Below are 19981 nucleotides of genomic sequence, written 5' to 3' on the forward strand. Positions count from 1 at the left end.
GATCAGATCCAGGATTCTCTAATTTGATTTGGGAAAACCAGATTTAGCTGGATTGGCAAAAATTCAGCTTTTTCCAAGATTGCACACCCCTAGTCAGAAAAGACTAGACTGAACTACGCAGACTAATAGTCTGACTTCTTGTAAGACAACTTCTCACGGTGTCACTCGAGTAAGAATGTTCCAGTGATGTGGCAATCCGTTCACCTCCTGTGACACTGAGAGATCTCTGTCTTTTGGTGCTACACCTCTGAAGATGCCAGCCACAGCTGCTAGTGAAACGTCAGGAACGACAATGCCAAGACCACGGCAATACAGCCCGGAAAATCCACAACAACCATAGTCCAGTAGCACCTTTACTGTAGCGTAAGCTTTTGAGAATCACAGCTCTCTTTGTCACATGCATCAGACAAAGAGAGCTGTGGCTCTCAAAAGCTTATGCTACAATAAAGTTGGTTAGTCTTAAAGGTGCAACTGGACGCTTTACTGTTTTAGAAACAAAAATGCTTTGATTCTCAGAGCATCAACCACCAGGGTACACTCTGGCAATGTCTGCTTGAGACACTCTCCCAGGAACTTCTCACACGAGCACATGAAGCTGGCTCATACTGAATCAAACCATTGGTCCATTAAGGCCAATATTGCCTCCTGAGACTAGCAGCAGCTCTCTGGGGTGTTGAGTCTTTTGCATCACCTTCTACCTGGCTCTTTCAACCGGAGAGGCCAGGAATTGAACCTGGGACCTTGTGCATGCTAAGCAGATGCTCTATCACTGAGCCACCGCTTCTCCCTTCTCCTGCACAAGCTTCATTTGACTGCATGGGAAATTCAGAGGAGCACCAACTGGGTTGGGCAGAGCAATCCAGAGCATGCAAGTGGAAAGGGGAGCCATCTTTTGATGTGATACGCGCTGCCAATGCAACCAGCTTAGGGCTACCCCAGCAAGGGGCTGCCAAGGCAAGTGAGAGCTAAGCTACAAGTGATGCCTTACAGAAGTTGGACACTTGTCATCTTACCTCAAGTTTTGATGGGAAATGTAGGCGTCCTGGTTTTACAGCTTGGCTCTCCATTACAGCTGCAAGGCCAGGATGCCTACATTTCCCATCAAAACCTGAGGGAAGCTGACAAGTGTCCAACCTGTGTCAGGCATCACTTGTAGCTTGGCTCTGAGAAGCAGAGGGGGTTTGCCCGTGCCTTCCTCTGCAGAGTCTTCGCTCTGCCCATCCAAGTACTGAGCCCGCTTAGCTTCTGAGATCTGGCAAGACTGGGCTATACAATGCCACTTCCCTTCCCAGCCACCTTCCACCCCCCCCTCCCCGATTCTGCAGGATTTTCCTGTCTCCGTTCCTTTTCTCCCTGTGTGTTAGAAGGGCTTATCTACAGGCAAGGGATAAGAATCAATTTATATGCATTGGGGGACTCTTAAATCAAATCCCGTTTTCTTCCCTTCCAAACACTGGAGAGGGGAAGACATTCCTTCTTTCTCTCCTCCCTTCCCCGAAAGCCTAGAATGGCCAAGATTAGCAAGCTGCCATACGGTATTCAAGGCAAGGAGAGGGCCCACATGTAGACAGGGCAATTTTCTCCCCCCCCCCCTTCTCTGCATGGGTCAAGGAGTTCAAGCCTCCGTCCTTCCCCCTCCTTCCCCCCACATTCCCTTCTCCGTCTCTCCCTTTCTGTGATAATGAGCGGAGGCTACTATTTTGTTCCCCCAAGAAAGTTGGGAGCCGTCCAGTTTTCAGGCTCTCGGGTGCCTCTCATTGTGTAACAGCTTAAGTGGTTCTTCATTATGGGTTTCCATGCTTACAAGTCACATGTTCTATTTAGCACTCTGGACCCGAGTGTTTGTGAGCTTTGTGGGGTGGGTGAATTGTGGAGAGAGGGGGGAGGAGGGGTCCGTGACCAACGAGGGGAGGGAATAAATTAGCTCCTGCAATTAAACTGGAGGAGGCCACCGATCCCCCAAGTCAGATAAGACATTCCCCACCAAGGGAGGGAGTCAGGAAGAGGCTGAGACTGCTGGTATGGTAATATCAATCCTCCCTTTGGGATTTGTCTTCAGGGGCTCGGCGTGGAGGAGCAACAGCCAAGACTGGTCAAGTTGTGTCCGTGCACGAGGGGTCTGAGCATGTGTTTCCAAAGTGTGGGTTCGGAACACACTGCGGTTTGGCTGATCAGTTTTTGGGATGGGGGGGTAGGGTGGCATTGGCGTGAGTCTGCTTTTGTTCAAGTGTAAGCGTCTGTCGGGATAGTTCCAGCCGTGTGACTGTTGTGATTCTCTAACAGATATGCATTCACTTAATATGTAGAGGGTGTTTCTCGACCATGTGTGTGTATGTGTAGCTGCGGTTTCTGCATGTAACATCTCTCCTTCTGTGGTTCTTAGCTGAAATGCAGGAGGTCCTCTTGCTTCAAATTCTTCAGTGTGGCCATGAAGATCTCTCAGTCTTGATTGTTTTCTAGCTGGTCTCCTGTGGCCTCTTGTGCGGGCAGGAAGTAGTTGATTTGTTCCACTGGGTGGCGCGTGGTAGCCCCCCCCCCCATACACGCACAAGAGGAGCATTTAGGGTTGACACCAGTGAGGATACTGGGATAGAGCTATTTCTGAGCTACCACTGTGGAACTCCTCCTGAGTACATTGTTGCCGATGCGGCTAACCTTGGATGTGCCAGGAATAGCTAATGCATCAGATTGAGGCTGGCGGAGCTGCTCAGCGCAGCTGAAAATGTCCATGCAAATGCCCTCCCCTTGACCCCTCATATAATTTGACTTCAGGGGTCAACTAGAGCACAGCCAGTTAAGTAGCCGGCTTTGCAAGGAGCAGAGAGCACATGGCAGGGCTCCAAATTGACTATAAGGTCATAAAGTCTTTCTGAAACGTCCGTCTTTTAAAAAAAAATTCAGAGCCAGCCTAAAAAAAAAAAGAGTGGATAATGGGTTTTTAAATTTTATTTCTTTCCCCATTTATTTCCCTTGAAAATGTGTTTGGGTTGTACAGCCTATCATATGCCTCCAAAGACCACCCCCAGGCCCCTTGCAACAAATGATCACAGCTTCAGCATCAAACAAATAAGCCACCATAAATAAGTCATGACAAAACTGAGGCTATTGTACTTTGGCCACATCATGAGAAGACATGGTTCTCTGGAAAAGTCAATAATGCTAGGAAAAGTGGAAGGCAGTAGGAAAAAAGGAAGACCTAAAATGAGATGGCTGGACTCAGTAAAAGAAGCCACGCCCTCCAGTTTGCAGGATCTGAGCAAGTCTGTTAATGATGGGATGTTTTGGGGGTCTTTCATTCATAGGGTTGTCATAGGTCAGAGGCGACTTGATGGCACATAACACACACAAAATAGGGCTGGCTGGAAAGGCAGTGTTTTCCTTGGCTGAGATTTGTCCGAGAGCGGAAAGATTTTATTCTGTTCTCCCAAAACTCTGGGGTGGGCAGTAGAATCTAGAATCGCTTCTCTGCTTCTCTCCAGGCCTGCACATCGATGTGTTTTTATTATCTTCTCCTCGTTGGATCCAAAGAGTCTGCATTCTGTGGTGGGAAGTGAGAAACCTCAGACCCAGAAACGTTGCCCGGATTGGATTAGGGGCCCTTGAGGGATCGTTGTGTACGAGAGAGAGTCTAAAGTACCCATTGCTGGATATTGAGCTGTAGCAGTCAGTCATTCACAACTAGATTGTGAACAGGGAAATCCAATTCCAAAGGATTGTTTTAGTGCAGTGATAGCACAAGATTCAATGATGTATGTGTGCAGCCTAGTAGAGGTTCTGTGCTTACCATCTCTTGGGTAGAGCTGAGAGCATTAGTATTGGAATATGGATGCAGGATAGGTTCCTAGTTCAATTTTGGGATGCTACTGGGGGCATCTGGCATTTTGCATATGTCCCTGGGCCTCTGAAACAGGGAAAGGCAGGAAAGAAACTCTTGCCACTAATTTCTCCCCTTCCACAATCTCTGGAGGAGCTTTGGAATACAGTGAAATGTCTGAAGTCCTCTTCCAAGCTACAAGTGACGCCTGACACAGGCTGGACACTTGTCAGCTTACCTCAAGTTTTGATGGGAAATGTAGGCGTCCTGGTTTTACAGCTTGGCTCTCCATTACAGCTGCAAGACCAGGATGCCTACATTTCCCATCAAAACTTGAGGGAAGCTGACAAGTGTCCAACCTGTGTCAGGCGTCACTTGTAGCTTGGCTCTAAGGCTAGTGAGACAAAGAGCTCTCTGGTATGGCTGTGCACGGGGCAGGCATTTAATGCAGCAATGTATGCAAAGCAGCTATACATGCTGAGTCTGTGCACTGGAGAGCCATAGCCTTTGTGGGTATCGTGCTAGCATGCTAACTAAGCATGCCAAGTACTTTGCATGGGTTGCAGTACAACGTAAAAAAAAAAAGAAGCTGCATGGGAAAGTCCTTTGCACCACTGGCCTTCCATTTAATCAGGGCCTAAAATGAAATTCAAGATGAGTTTTGAAGGGCTGCCTATGAGTAACAGCAAACACAATTGTTAGTCTTATAGGTGCTACTGGACTCTTGCTCGTTTCCACTGCTACAGACAGACTAAGACAGCAAACCATCTTGAGCAAACACAGTTACACCCTTTTTTGAGAACCAAACAGGATTGCATTGCCTTGCAAATGCTGGATGGAACAGACAAGTGTTTTTAATGTTTGTGAAGACTGGGTCGAGCTCCCTTAAGGAGAGAGCTGCAAAATGTGGTGTCCCACTATGGAAAAGACCCTTCTCTGTATTCCCTTTAATCTAACCAGGAGATTTGGAACAAGTCTTCTTTGTGCATGGGAGGATTATGGGGATAAGATTTGGGTTCAAACGTGTCTTTGGCCATAATAAGTGCCAGGTGACTGTTGCCCGGTCACCACCTTTCATCCAAACTGACCTTATCCGTTTGATGTGAAGATCTCCTCTGCTGCTGTAGCACAGTGGTTAAGTAGTTCAGCTGCAATTCAGCACTCTACTGGTTCGAATCTCACTACTGCCGTAAGCTCAGTAGGCGGCCTTGGGTAAGCCCCTCCTCTCAGCCCCAGCTCCCCAGCTGCATTGTGGGGATAATAATAACACTAACTTTGTATACTCTTTGAATGGGGCACTAATTTGTCTAGAGGAGTGGTATATAAGCACAGTTATTATTATAAGGGAGCTGTTGTAGCACAGTGGTTAAGTGGTTTGGCAGTGAATCAGGACTCTGCTGGTTCGAATCCCACTCCTGCCATGAGCTCAGTAGGTGGCCTTGGGCAAGCCACTCCTCTCATCCCCAGCTCCCCGGCTGTATTGTGGGGATAATAATAACACCAACTTGTTCACCACTCTGGGTGAGGCACTAATCTGTCTAGAAGAGCGGTATATAAACACAGTTATTATTATTATCTTCCAATCCTGCATGGCTCTGCACACCAATCATTGTCTATAACATCACAGGGCCCCTGTTTTGTGGATCTGTGGGGGGAAGAAAGGGTTGAACTTAGGGTTATCAGCTTCCAGGTGGAGGCGGGAGATCCTCTGGAATTAGAACTGATCTCCAGGCCATAGACATCAGTTGACTTGGAGAAAATGGCTGCTTTGGAGGGTGGAGTCTATGACATCATCATCATCATCATCATCATCATCATTATTATAAGGAGTGGACTCAAGTCCTGCCCAACTGTACCACTTGAGATCTGTTTAAGCAACATCACAGTTTGAACCTGGGAATTTGTGCATACATACCAAACACTGGCCGTTTCCGCACAGCTTACCTCAACCCGGAACGCTGCACAACATGCCGAAAAAAACGCAGAAGATCGCGTTTTCTCGTGCGAGTTTTGCGCAATGTTGCACATCATCGCACAAAACTCGCATGAGAAAACACGATCTTCCGTGTTTTTTTGCGGCATGTTGCGCAGCTTTCCGGGTTGAAGTAAGCCGTGTGGAAACGGCCACTCTCTTACTGAAAATTTCCCCTTTAGTGTGGTGTTATATTTCTGAATTGGGGGGGGGGGTCAAAGACAGATGTCTAGGAGGCACAGAAATGGTGAGTTTCTCCCCCAAGTAATGTCCGTTGTGAACTGCTGCTCTGGCCTGAGATTTGACTGACAGCGATCACACAGGGGTGTTGAAATAGGATCAGTGTTCGATTTCTATTCCATCTTTCCTCCAAGGAGCTAAGGGCAGCCCAAATTGTTCTCCTCTACTATATTTATCCTCCAAATAACTCTGTGAGATTGACTAGGTTGAGAGAACGTGAATGACCCAAGGTTTTCCCAGGTGCTTCATGGCAGAATGGGGTTTGAATGTAGGATTCTCCAACCCTAGTCTGACAGTATAACCACTATGCTACACTGGTTATTGACAAGAACTCGTCTTCTCTAGCCTGGTTAGCTAATGGATGCAGGGAGAAGTTCTCTTCTTCTGTGTCCCCTGAGGAAATCTTGGCGAGATGAAACAAGTGAATTAATTAATATTGCTGGCTGATTGTTGGGCCAGCCTATGGCTCCTGGTGGTCCCCGGTTCCATCTGTCTTCATCCACCTGCAAAAAGAGCAGAGGAAATTATATTGATTGTATCTATACCTTCTCCAATATTTGCCTCTTCCAATGAATTGACGGTCACGTGGAAGTCTTGGATGCCTGGATTATAGGAGGAGCAGGGAATAAACGGACATTTACAAAAGAGACTATATCTGGGGCCGAATGACTTTTTGGAGGTTCGGTCTTAGGAAATTGACATATACTGTCTACTGTGTCCACTTTCTATGATGGACATTTAAATTGTTGTATATAGTGATTCACTGATATATTTAGCAAATTTATTGTACTTCCTAGCACTTTAAGTATAACCAAATATATTTTGGTAATTTGGAACTTTGAGAATTGGATTTACCCCTGAGTATTTTGTAGTTGGTTCACCGGTTTTGTCACGTGGGGGTTGCCTCTTGTTTGTTATTGGTTAGCTAATGAGTGCAGGGAGAAGTTCTCTTTCCGTCTAGCTTGGCTTGCTTGCTTGAGTTGTCAAGGTTATTTTCTTCTTCTGAAGCTCTTGTGTAGCTCTGTACTGGCATTTTAGTACATTCTGGCTGGGGATGGGCGGTATATAAATTGAAAAAAAATAAATAAATAAAATAAATACATTCTGGCTGATACATTTTAATGGGTAAATGAGAAGGAATGGGTCAGCAGAGATCTTCTGCTTATGGGATTTGCACATAATGCCTTTCTAAAAATCCTTCCTGGCACTCTAGTTTTTGTTTTTCTGTGTTGCTAAACATTATGTTCTGGAAGATGAGGCATTTTTCAAAAAATACTGCATTCATTTCCAATGTGACAGAGTTTGCAAATGTGCAAACAGTAGATGAGATATGTTCAATGCAACAAAGTTTGTGATAGTACAGAGAATAGATTGGATATTTTAAACGCATATGCTTGGGGGGGATTCTTTTTTTTCTAAAGAAAACAACAGGAGTTTATTGAATAGTTTTGTGCTGATAAATTTCTCAGTCTACAATTAATATTTGGAACTCCCTCCCAGAAAGTGGTAATGCCCAATAGATTGGACAGATTTAAAAACAAAAGGTAGGTCCATCTACAGCTCAGCTTAATGGAACGTCCATGTTTAGAAGTACCTTAGAGACCAAGAAGATTTTCTGGGTATAAACTTTCAAGAGTCAAAGCTCCGTTCTTCAGATATTGCTGTTCTACTGCAGACCAACACGGCTACCTACCTGAAACTATCTCCATGTTCAGAGGCAGTATAATGCTGAGGAACAAAGATGTGGCCCTCAACTTTATACCCTGCTTGTGCATGTCCCAGGAGGATGTAGCGACTGGAAATAGAATGCTAGACAAGATTGATTTCTGATCTGGTCCAGAAAAGCATTTATTTCTGTCCTGCCATGAATGACTCTTTTTGATCTTGTAAAACCCCAGCCCCTTAATGTAATTTTGCATGATTTTGGCATTAAAAAACGTGTCTAGATCACACCCATTTGGAAGCAGTTTAGAAGCTGTGTTCTCCTTACAGACCTGCCACTAGAGGGAAGCATTGCTTACGGAAGTCGTGGAGGCCACTGGGTGAGATAGGATTCAGTCAGTCTTTCACCTAGTTTTAAAAAGAAGTTACACCCCTGCCCCCAATATGTCAGAGGTGAGCAATGCTGATTCTGTGAGCCTGGGCAGATCATGAGACGGAGAGCAGGAAGGGTTACATCGGTGCTTAGTTCTCATGACTCCTTCTTACACGCCCAGGGTAATGCCGATCGCCACTTTGGGGTCAGGAAGCAATTTCCCCTCCACCAGTTTGGCTAGGGAACCTGACGGTGTTTTGCCATCTTCAGGGCACGGAGCAGGGGTCACTAGGTGTGTGTTGGGGGCGGGGGGTAGTTGTGAATTTCCTGCATTGTGCAGGGGGTTGGACTAGATGACCCTGAAGGTCCATTCCAACCCTATGTTTCTATAATTGAAGAAACATGAAAGGGGAGGTCTGTAGCAGGAAGGAAGAATTATTCTATGATTTGATGATTGTTGAAACTGCAAGTGGGCATGTGAATTTAAATATGGAGAAGCCCCAGGTGGGACAGGGAAGTCACATTGCAGCCACTCAGAAGAAGACTTAGTTCTCGTCATTCTCTAGATGAGAATGATCAGGGGTCTGGAGACTGAGCCCTACAAGGAAAGGCTGAGGGCCTTGGGAATGTTTAGTTTGGAGAAGAGGAGATTGAGGGGGGACATGATTGCTCTCTTTAAATATTTGAAAGGCTGTCATGTGGAGGAGGGCAAAGAGCTGTTCCAGTTGGCAGCAGAGGGTAGGATGAGAAGCAATGGGCTTCAATTACATGCACAAAGGTACCGGCTGGATATTAGGAAAAACTTTTTCATGGTCAGAGTAGTTCAAAGGTGGAATCAGCTGCCTAGGGAGGTGGTGAGCTCCCCTTCACTGTCAGTTTTCAAGAAGAGGCTGGATGAATATTTGTCAGGGATGCTTTAGGCTCATCTTGCATTGGGCAGGGGGTTGGACTAGAAGGTCTGTATGGCCCCTTCCAACTCTGCGGTTCTGTGAAGGTCAATCCTGTCCAGCATCTTCTCTCCTAAGTGACCAAGCAGATGACTCCAGGAAGTCCACTAGGAGGGCATGGATGCCACAGCCCTCCTCTCTTGACGCTCCTCCTAGCAACAGATTTTCAGAGATATAGTGTTTCTGAACATGAAGGTTTCTTTTCGCCATCATGGCCACAGATGGCCCTCTCCTCATGAATTTGTCTAGCCTCCCGTTAAAGTTAGCTGCCATTTTCCTATCTTGAAAAGATGGGATACCACAGTACATTATATGCTGTGGGAAGAAGTACTTCCTTTTCCGTGTTTCCCGAATCTACTGCATATCAACTTCTCCTTCTGTTATGGGATAGGGGAATAATTCACTCAATCCATGTGTTTGTTATGTGGTGTCGTTGCTTCCAACTGATGACAACTCTATGAATTAATGTCCTCCAAAACTTGCTATCATTGACAGCTTTGCTCAAGTCTTGCAAACTGAAGGCCGTGGCTTCCTTTATTGAGTCAGTCCATCTCATGTTGGGTTTTCCTCTTTTCCTACTGCCTTGAACTTTTCCTAGCATCATTGTCTTTTCCAATGAGTCTTTTCTTCTCATGATGTGACCATGGTAGCCTCAGTTTAGTCATTTTATCTCTTAGGGAGAATTCAGGCTTCATTTGATCATAATTTTAGAAAAATCCTCATGTCCCCTTGTAACCTTTGGATAGCAAAGTTCCTGCATTGAGATAGGCAGGTTTCTTGCTTTTAAGTTATTGGCAAAATGGGATCTTCCTTTTGTATTCTTTGGTGGAGGCTAGGACAGCAAATTTTGTGACCTGGAGCAGCCCACAACAACCTTGCCTTAGAGTCATAACTCAGACCATCTAGCCTCTCCTCCCATAATGAGTGTGCATACTCCTTAAAAGTGTGTCTTCTTAACTGACCAGCAAAGTGGAGTAGAGCTCACAGTCACTCGGGAGGCAGAGCCGACAGATGGATCGATACTCACTCCTGGTAGTTTCTCAGAACTGCAGAGGGAAGAAAAAGTTGTCATCCGACTGACTACTGGGGAAGAATTGTGATGTATGCTTTGTCAGACTGCTTCGGGGGGTGGGCAATGGACCTACTACAGAGGAAGTGGTCTTTGCCTAGGAGCAGAAAGAAGGATGCCTGTTCTATGTGGTGCTGAAAGGGCAGCTGCACTTTGCCAGCCCTCCACCCAGGGTGTATAAGAATTCAATCAAAAAGAGTCCAGTAGCACCTTTAAGACTAACCAATTTTAATTATTATAGCATAAGCTTTCGAGAATCAAGTTCTCTTCATCAGATGCCTGATCAAAACTGGGCAGATAATAATTAAAATTGGTTAGTCTTAAAGGTGCTACTGGACTCTTTTTGATTTTGCTACTACACGGCTAACTCCTCTGGATCTAAGAATTCAATGTAACCTCAGCTCAGAGTCAGAAGGGCTTGTTAAAAAGTCAGAATTTAATATTATCTACATATATGCCATCAAGCCACAACTGATTTATAATGACCCCAGCAAGGAGCTTTCAAAGATGTGAGGAGCAGAGGTAGTTTGCAATTGCCTTCTTCTACAGAGCACCCCCAGTCTTCCCTGGTGGTCTCCCATCCAGGGAACTAACCAGGGCTGACCCTGCTTAACTTCTGAAATCAGATAAGATTGATCCTGTCAACTAGAGATGCTGGAATTGAATCTGGGACTTTCTCCATGCCAAGAAATTGCTGTATCTCTGAGCCCCTTCCTCATTGTAACCTTGTGATAGCACAAAGCTGAAGTTGGTTCCCAGTTCCCAGTTCCTTATTCGCAGTTTCTAGTTCCTTATTCGCAAAGCCAAACACAAATATTAGGGGAAATTGAAAAGCACTGCACCCCAAAGTAAAATTTGTAGGGGCACATATCCAAACCTCCATATTCAGCAGACTCTGCCGACCAGGTGAACCTATACTGGGTCATCCTACAAAATGTCAGTTCTAGGGACGGCAATCCATGGCAGATAGATCCTCAAGCCCCTCACAGCAAGCACTCCAGTGCATTGGTTGAAAGACTTTTATTTAGAGATCCATTAAGTTCATGGGTACATCCATAGATAGGAAAGTTGGCAGAAATGGTTATACAAGCAAAAGCACTATTGATATAGGGAGTAGAGATGGGCACAAACAGCAATACAAACTTTAAAAAGCCACGAACAGTCCAATCAGCTGTTCATGAACAAGCTGTTTGTGAGGCCCCATTCTAAACAAACAGGTGGTTGTTGCAAGCCTCCTTCGTTGCTGTTCGTCAAGCCAGACAATCTGGCACCTGCAATCGATTCCCTTAGCAACCGGAGGCAGGGACTGCCTGAACTCTGTCTGAACTCCTGCTGTTGCCCTAGAAACCCCAATCTAAGCCCAATTTAGCTTGATAGGCAGGTCTTCCTTTCAAGTGTGGAGCTCCAAATTTGTTACAAGGAAGCAAAGAGCAGGGGGGAGGGGGGCTCCCAGCTCTGGTTTTGCAGACAGTGAGGGAGAGAGAGTTGCTGTTGGCATTTTGAGAGAGAGACAGGGAGAGTGCATTGGAGCTTGAATTTTCTGTGTGTGGTGGGATAGGGATCTACCCCTTCAGGTTCCAGGGCTGCTGCCAGGCTCTGGGGAAAAGCTATTATTTCTTATTGGTACATTTCCTGCTGTCTGCTCAGGTAGGGTTTCTGGGAGTCGTGTGGTAGTGGGATCTTGATGGCTGGAGGAGAGCCTGCTGGCCCCCACGAACAACGAACAATGAACATGTTCATGAACAGGTCATGTCCGTCAATGTTCATTGTTCGTTGTTCGTGGATAGCAACGAACAACAAACACCATGTTCATTTTTTTTCTGTTTGTGCCCATGTCTAATAGGGAGTATTATTCCCCCCTCCCTTGGAGCAGTTTGCACAATGGGGCCTCACAAAAACTTAAAAAGATACATGGAACACAATATGTTAGTCTGGGCAGAAAAAGGCGGAAGGTTACAGGGAATCAAAACTCCCTCTCTCCCCTGTGAATAGTTACATTACAGCTGCAAGGTCAGTGAGCATACTTTCAGAGATAGCAGTTGCTTGCTCTGGGTGCCAGGCACTTTCATTTTCAGGCAGGTCTCCACCTTGGTATTTGATTATGTGACTGCATTGCAAAGCAAAAGTATATACGAACAAAGCACAATTATATGACCAATGCATGAGATCAATATATCAGACCAGAGAATACATGAATGGCATGGATGGGTGCAGACATGACACAAAGCCCAGTTCTTGAGTTAACAGCTTAAAAGTAGGGTGCCCCCAAAATAAATCTATAAGCAGAAAGAGGGGAAGCTGCAGCAGAAAAACAAAACAAAACTTTGGATCACCACAAATTGCACAGCCCTGAACTTTAGAGTAGAGGTGGGCACGATCCAAAAAAAAATACCGATCAAGCTGATCGTGGATCGGCGCTGGCAATGATCCCGAATTAACGATTCACACTGGTCATCTCCCGTTTCCGATCTGTGGATCATGGATCGTGGATCGTGGAGGCAAAAGCGGAGGGGCACCTCGCTGTTCCCAGCGATACAGGAATGGTGGCTGATGCCGGCGGCATCTGTGTTTGTGTTTGGCTGTCTGTGTTTGGCCGTCAGAGCTGCCTATCAGGGTTTGCAGGGATGAGATTGGAGTGCCCATGGCTACAGAACACCCCCTTCCCCCTCCCTCCCTTGGGTGTCTTCTCCCAGCTGGTGACTCCTTTGCTGCTCCGTGGTTGGAAGGAAGCCCTGCTGATCAAGGCAAGCTGGGCTTCCATTCGGGTTTCCAGGGCAACAGAAGGAGGGCAAACACAGCTCAGGCATTCCCCTGGCTCCGTTGCCAGGGGAATAGATTGCTGGTGCCTGAGTGTCTGGCTTCCCGATCCGAGCACGATCACCCCGATCAAGCCCCAATCCAGCCCCCCTCCCAACCGCTGTATCATTGGCCGTGCCCGAGCACGATCCGCCGGATCCCGATCGAGTGATCGCAATTATCGTGGGGGTTTTTTCGATCGTAATGCAGATCATGCCCATCTCTACTTTAGAGACTGACTGCTACAACTTTCAAGAGGACATGTGCTAGTGCTGATCCAAACACTGGTTCTGGAGCTAAGACTTCCTATTTGGCCTGCCTCCCAGAACCTTGTATTGGGAATTGCTGTGAATAAGGAACTGGGAAAGGCAATCTTCTTGTAGGGGACAGTCTCTGGAGTTCAGGGCTGTGTGGTTTGCAGTGATATGATATGTGCCCCTACAAACTTAATTTTGAGGTCCAAAATTAGGGGAAATTGATCCCCTAATTTTTGTGTTTGGCTTTCCGAATAAGGAAGTAGGAACTGCAAAGAAGGACCTGGGGACTGGGAAGCAACCTCAGCTTTGTTGTGATAACCCTGTGAAGTTGGTTAGGCTGAGAATTAGTGCCTGCATTTCCTGGCAGAGTGAGGATTGCTTCCCAGGACCTAGTCCAGCCCTCTTGTCCTTCTCACGGATCTAAAATAGACCATCGCCATTCATTTCTGGGCCAGGCGTCAAAGAGATGAACGTGGCGTGGTAATTTGAAAAATATAGGTATGTGGGGTAGGCCAACTTAAGAGTTATCAGATTTCTCAGCTTCCCAGAGCTTGTTCTGCATTTTATTTATTTATTATTTATTTATTATTTTCAGCTTTTATTCCACCCTCCCTGCAAAGCAGGCCCAGGGTGGATTACAACAGATAAAACCATATTTATAGTAACTTACATCATATAAACAGTTTAAAATCTAACAAGCAGCACGGCGAGATTGATTTTATCTGCTTTGATAAAGCATAACGATCTATCCCGGGAATCCCAAAACAGGTCCCTATCGGGCAGGAAGTACATCCCTGGGTCCATTCGGAGAGCTCGGGAGGGGGATTCTCTCCAGCTGAGCCTTTAGCAAATGCATTGATTTATTTATTTTTTTTGCTTTTGCTTTTAATTAGAAGCCTCCCTCATTCAGCTGCCTCCACATTTCGCAGGTATTTAATTAGCAAAATAACACCCCCCTTGTCCTCACACCAGAGAACAGCAGGAAGCCCCCCCTGAGGGGGACCACTCTCCCTGTTCGCTCTGCTGCTCAGCCGCTCTCTGTCTGAGATTAGCTTCAGTGTGAAAAGCAGCTGACAGTTTAGCACAGATGTTTTGACATCTGCCCCAGTTTGGAGACATTGATTGGTAGCAGGAAAGTGGAGCAATGGGCTGGGACTCCTTCCCTTTCCTTTCCTTGTTTCGCCTCAGTCCTTTGGTGCCTGATTGATGCAACAGGAGTTTATCAACTAAAGAAGACCTGGGATAAACCGGCTTGCATTTTATTTCTTTGTTGCTCCAAAATTCATGCTTTCCCCTCCTCAATAACTCCAGTTTTAACTAGAGTAATTGCGACAACTAATTCCTGAATAGCAAGAAAAACTGGGTCGGGTCCAGACGAAATTGGCAATTTCTAATAATTCTTCCTTCCTGCTACAGACCTCCCCCTTCATGTTTCTTCAGTTATGGAAACATAGGGTTGGAAGGGACCTCCAGGGTCATTTAGTTCACAACTCCCCCCTAACCCCCCCCAGGGACCTCTGCTCCATGCCCAGAAGATGGCAAAACACTGGCTGTTTCCACATGGCTTACCTTCCCTTGGAATGACCTGGAACATTGCACAAAAAACGCAGAAGATCTTCGAGGAAGTTACGTCATTATATAGGCCACGGGCCATCCTGGGAGCACTCTTGTGCTCTGCAGGGGGCCAAATTGGCCCTATTTGGGGCCAATCCAGGCCGATTGGGGTCAAATTGGACTGCTGTGGGGCGCAGAAGCGCTGCCAAGCTCCTCAGCAGCCCGTTCTGGGCTGATTCGGGCTTGATCCAGGCCAATTCAGCTCTGATTCGGGCTGATTTGGCCTGGATCAGGCCACTGCGGAGCACAAAATTGCTCCTGCACTTTTCAGTGGCCCAATCCAGGCCAATTTGGCCTAGATTTGGCCCCAATTCAAGCCTGGATTGGGCCACTGTAGCACACAAGAGCGCACCATGTGGCCTGGGAGCACACTGCACAGCCCAGGAGTGCACCCCAGAAGGAACGTCCCCCCCCCTACCAGGCCAGGTAAGTGGAGGTAGGGGACAGGGATCTCTTGCCCCCAACAGTGGACTGGCAGCTCTGTAGGGTACAGTCTCAAGACGTATTAGGAAATTTTTGTTGGTGGCATGGTAAATCCAGATGAGAATGGCCCCGGTACTGCTCATAAATGAGGCAAAGCAGACACGCTCAGCACAATTTTACTGCTGCCCAGAAGTGGTGAGCATGGAGGACGAGATGAAGAAGGATGAAAAACCGGCAGAGCAGTGCTCTCCGCCTGTGCCCTGCACCCTTTGCAGCTTCAGCTTCTTTTCTAGAACTTATTCTAATGCTCAAGTCAGGAGTAGAAGTAGCAACGATAAGCAAAAGGGCAGTAATGCGATAAATTGCGTAGGCTGCAACCTGGGCACGTAGGGCCTGTGGGCATGGAAGTCTGCCCATATGTGGGGTGAGTCCGTCTCGCTCAGCATTTTCCCCCTGACTGGCAAAACTCACCCCATCTAAATCTCTCCCCATTACATTTCTATACCTTGCATAGACTGCATGCTGGTTTTTCCTTCCTTGGTTTTCCTTTGAAGTTTCGTTTGCTTTCCCGATACCTGTAGTTGCACCAATTCATTTCCATTGTTATAGATACATTTTCAATCGGAAATGCTCCTTAAAGAAGTTGTATTGCAGTTTTGCATCAAAATATCCTCTTGCAGTCGTACAATAGTAAAGGAAAACAAACTCCTCTTCTAAAAATAGCCATGCTTTAACTAAATCATGCTTTAACCATACAGCCATTTGTGGGGCACTACAAACAGATAAGCCCTCCTCAAGCCATGTTTGGTGAAGGGTGGCCAGGTCTCCTGACTCCCCTGGCAGGAGGTTGGGAGCCTGGTATCTACCTTGCGGTGCACCTGGGTTCTTGCTTTGTGCGTGCGCACAGTGCGCACATGCTCCTGGCTTGCATGATGACATCACTTCTGGGAAGTGATGTCAACATGCGGAGTCAAAGGGTGGCTGAGAGCACTCCTGTGAGCTGGATCGGCCCATTGCAGGGCATGATTCGTACTGAAACGGGCTACTGTGGATGCAGGAGTGCGCTGTGCTGCCCAGGGACACACTGTTCTGCCCGGGGGGCACCCCAGGGAGTGTGCCCCCCTGCCAGCCAAGTAAGTGGGCACAGGGGAAAGGATGGGAGCAAGGGATCTCCTGCCCCAGGAGGTGAAATGGCACCCCTAGTTTGGTGGGAACACAGTGCGAAAAGAAAGACCCACTAGTACCATTCCATTCTGTTTTAAGGGCAGTTTGGTTATAATGATTGGAAAGCGTTTTTGTCCATTTTTTCTCCGCTAACTCCCCCCACCCCACCCCACCCCACCTCACAACCTTGTTGGACATTCAACAAGACACAAAGAAAGGTGTGAAGGAACCAGAATTTGTGCATTCAATTCTATGCTGCACCTGCAAACATATGGAACAAATTGGACTTTGGAGTGCGATTTCCTCCCTACTACCGATGTTTGGGAATAAATACATAATCTCAGTTCAGACTACTGCCTATACCCCACCAGAATGCTGAACTTCTACTTTTTTTGTTGTTGTTTAATTTGGAGAATGCATATGCATCTCTCCGGAATCCTGCTAGACGGGATCAGCAATAAAAATGTGTTAAAAATGACAGCAAAATAAAACAATAAATGAAACAATGAAAAACACGAACTCCATCAGCAATAAAACATCCATTACAGCCAGCTACAGAATCCATATAAAAACTTCAATAGAAAGAGCATAGAAGAAACCAGAAAGGGTACAGAAAACGAGAAATAAACATCTAATAAAAGGATAAAATATCAATGGAAAGTCTAAGTAAAGAGAGAGGATTTAGTCTGGTGCTTAAATAGTAGACGGGTAATTGTCAAACGCGTCTTTAGAGGAAAGGCATTCCTATGTGACCAATTTGTAGTTTACCATAATGTATGGTGCTGATTTATTGATTCCCCAAAGCATAGAAAAAGATGTGCAGGGGGAGAGATGGTGCAAGGAAACAGAATACAATGCAAAAAGAATCACAGTTTGGATTTGCCAAAGGAAGAATTAAATTTTTTAAAAATTCAGTTTGGAAAAAACGAGAGATAAGAAATTCGAACACGTCTCTTGGCTGGGTCTGCATGTGCTCAGGGCATGTGCTGCGTTTAGCACATTCTTGATTAATTTTTGTTAGGCACAAGTGTCTTCTTTCCATAGAAGATTGTGAGGGGGGGCAGCTGCTCCCATAGATCTGTGTGTTAGGATCACAGCCGGTAAAAGATTTCATGCAAAATGAAATGAGCTTTACATGGAATGCGCCCGTAGTATAATATATCGCAATCTAATTATGATGTAACTTAGCAGGCTAATACAAAGTGGCAGCATTGGGGTCCGCCGCCGCAAACACAGAATAACGATGAACCCAATAAGCTATTCAGCAGTTTCTCAGCCAGCATCCAAATCGAGCAGGGAGGCTTTGCTGAAATGCAAATCCAGAAAGACAGCTTGAGTGAACTGTGGGTTTCAGAGGGGGCAAGAAGGGAGGGGGGCACATTGACTGTGCCATCCACCTGTCACAGAAAGGGAATGTGAGCTCAGTGGATTTTCTTCACAGACAGAGACAAACAGATACACGTGAATGCATGATTGGCAAAACAGAAATAAGCATGAAATTGCATAAAGGTCTTTTGGGAAAAGGTTTTGTTTAGTCAGGGGGTGGCAGTGAGGAGCACACATTGATCATTCCTGGAGGTCTGCCACCTCTGGACACGGATGTTCCTTTCAGCTATAATGGCCAACAGCTATTGGTAGACTTTCTCTTCCTTGTGGCCAGGTAGAGATAGAGGGTGGTGGAATTTATCAGGTCTTAGCCTGATCTCGGCCGATTCCAGACGGCCCTCTGCCTCCCGAAACGTTGCGCGTCGTCGCGCGTCGTCGCGCGGAAAACGCGAAATATCGCGTTTTCTCGCGCGAGTTTTGCGCGAGGTCGCGCAAAACTCGCGCGAGAAAACGCGATATTTCGCGTTTTCCGCGCGACGACGCGCGACGACGCGCAACGTTTCGGGAGGCAGAGGGCCGTCTGGAATCGGCCCTCGTCAGATCTCAGAAGCTAAGCAGGGCCGGCCTTGGTTGGTAATTGGATGGGAGACAGCCAACGAAGACCAGCGTTGCAGAAGCAGGCAATGGCAAACCATCTCTGTTAGTCTCTTGCCACGAAAAACCCACTGGAGGTTGCCATAAGTCAACTATGACTTGAGGGCAGGATTTCATTCAGTCAGTCAAGTGAAAAGCATGCATTGGAATGGATAGCACACTTCTGTCCATCAGGTCGAAGGGGAGCTAATGGCAGCTGTTGCTGCTGTTGTTGTTGTTCGAATTATCCGAAACACAATCAACAATAAGCAGAGGTCACATGTTATTATTGATTGGCCTTGCTAAGCTGATACAAGTTTCTGCTGGAGTCCTAAGTATCAACCAGATATCAGCGTAATATGTACACTGTTCCAGTAGCGCCATCTTTTGTAGGTGTTATGTCAGAAAGCTGTTTTCAATATGAATTGCAAAGTTTTTCGAGATGGTTCCAAGTGCCCCAATGACAACGGGGACTACTGATGCATTCTTCTTCCATATTTGGGTGGTTTCTATTGCCTGATCTCTATATTTAATCATTTTTTCATGTTATTTTTCTTTGACTCTGGCATCCCCAGGAATTGCAATGCTGATTATCCAGACTTTTGATTTTCCATGACTGTTATGTCTGGTGTATTATGTTCAAGTTGCCGATCTGTTGTTGTTGTTGTTGTTGTTGTTGTTCAAAATATCTGAAACACAATCAACAATAAGCAGAGGTCACATGTTATTATTGATTGGCCTTGCTAAGCTGATACAAGTGTCCACCGGAGACCTAAGTATCAACCAGATATCGGCGTAATATGCAAGCTGTTCCAAGTAGCACCATCTTTTGCAGTATTATTATTACTGTTGTTGTTGCTGTTACTATTGCTGGTGGTGGTGATGATGGTGGTGGTGGTGATGGTAAGTGGTCCCCAACTTCTCATGTAGTCATCTTAGAATTTTTGATATGAGCACAATTGCCAGGTGAACTTGCCTTGCTCAACTCAATTACATGCAAGTTGAGGTCCTGAAAAGATTATCTTGATGTCTCCTGGTGCAGTTCGTCTGAAGCCTATTACCCACTGTACCAATTAGCTTTGCATCTGTGCCGTAACCAGTTGTGCTATAGGGCCAGGATCTTCACATCCTTTTTGCCTAGAGCTGCTGTAGCACAGTGGTTAAGTGGTTTGGCTGCAAATCAGCACTCTACTGGTTCAAATCCCACTCCTGCCATGAGCTTAGTAGGTGGCCTTGCGTCAGCCACTCCTCTCGGCCCCAGCTTGACAGCTGTATTGTAGGGATGATAATAACACAAACTTATTCACTGCTCTAGATGGGGCACTAATCGGTCTAGAAAAGTGGTATATAGGTACTGTCATTGTTGGTGTTATTGTTGTTATAGTCCAAAAATAAAATAATCTCATTTATTGAAAAAGAGGCTATATTCTTGGGGATCACTGGAAGGTCATTGCAGTGGGATGGATCCAGTGTAAATTTTCCAGTAGCAGAATGGAAACCCCTCCCCCCTCCACACACACACTGAATCTCAATTTACTGCATGAAATGCTGCTTCTGAGCGATAGGGGACCCTAAGGAAGAAGATGGGGCAGGGGTCTGCGACAGGAAGGGGGAATTGATGGAAATTGCCAGTTTAGTCTAGAATCCAATCTGTGGGCTGGTTTGTGTTGTAAAATGTGTGTTGTAAATAA

General features: G+C 46.2%; 1 protein-coding gene and 1 non-coding gene across 2 annotated transcripts in view; one reads left to right on the plus strand and one right to left on the minus strand.

Annotated features, from left to right (window-relative positions):
- ADGRB1 (adhesion G protein-coupled receptor B1) overlaps window positions 1-19981 on the plus strand; it is a 357612-nt gene that overhangs the window by 191558 nt on the left and 146073 nt on the right. The window contains exon 19 of the mRNA XM_054985938.1: window positions 759-801. Coding sequence (XP_054841913.1) covers window positions 759-801 — 43 coding nt within the window. The remainder of the gene's footprint in view (window positions 1-758; window positions 802-19981) is intronic.
- TRNAA-AGC (transfer RNA alanine (anticodon AGC)) lies at window positions 713-787 on the minus strand. Its single transcript has one exon. It is a non-coding gene; the product is annotated as a tRNA-Ala (tRNA).

This window comes from Eublepharis macularius, chromosome 7, assembly GCF_028583425.1.
Source record: "Eublepharis macularius isolate TG4126 chromosome 7, MPM_Emac_v1.0, whole genome shotgun sequence".
In the NCBI taxonomy this organism is placed as follows: Eukaryota; Metazoa; Chordata; class Lepidosauria; order Squamata; family Eublepharidae; genus Eublepharis; species Eublepharis macularius.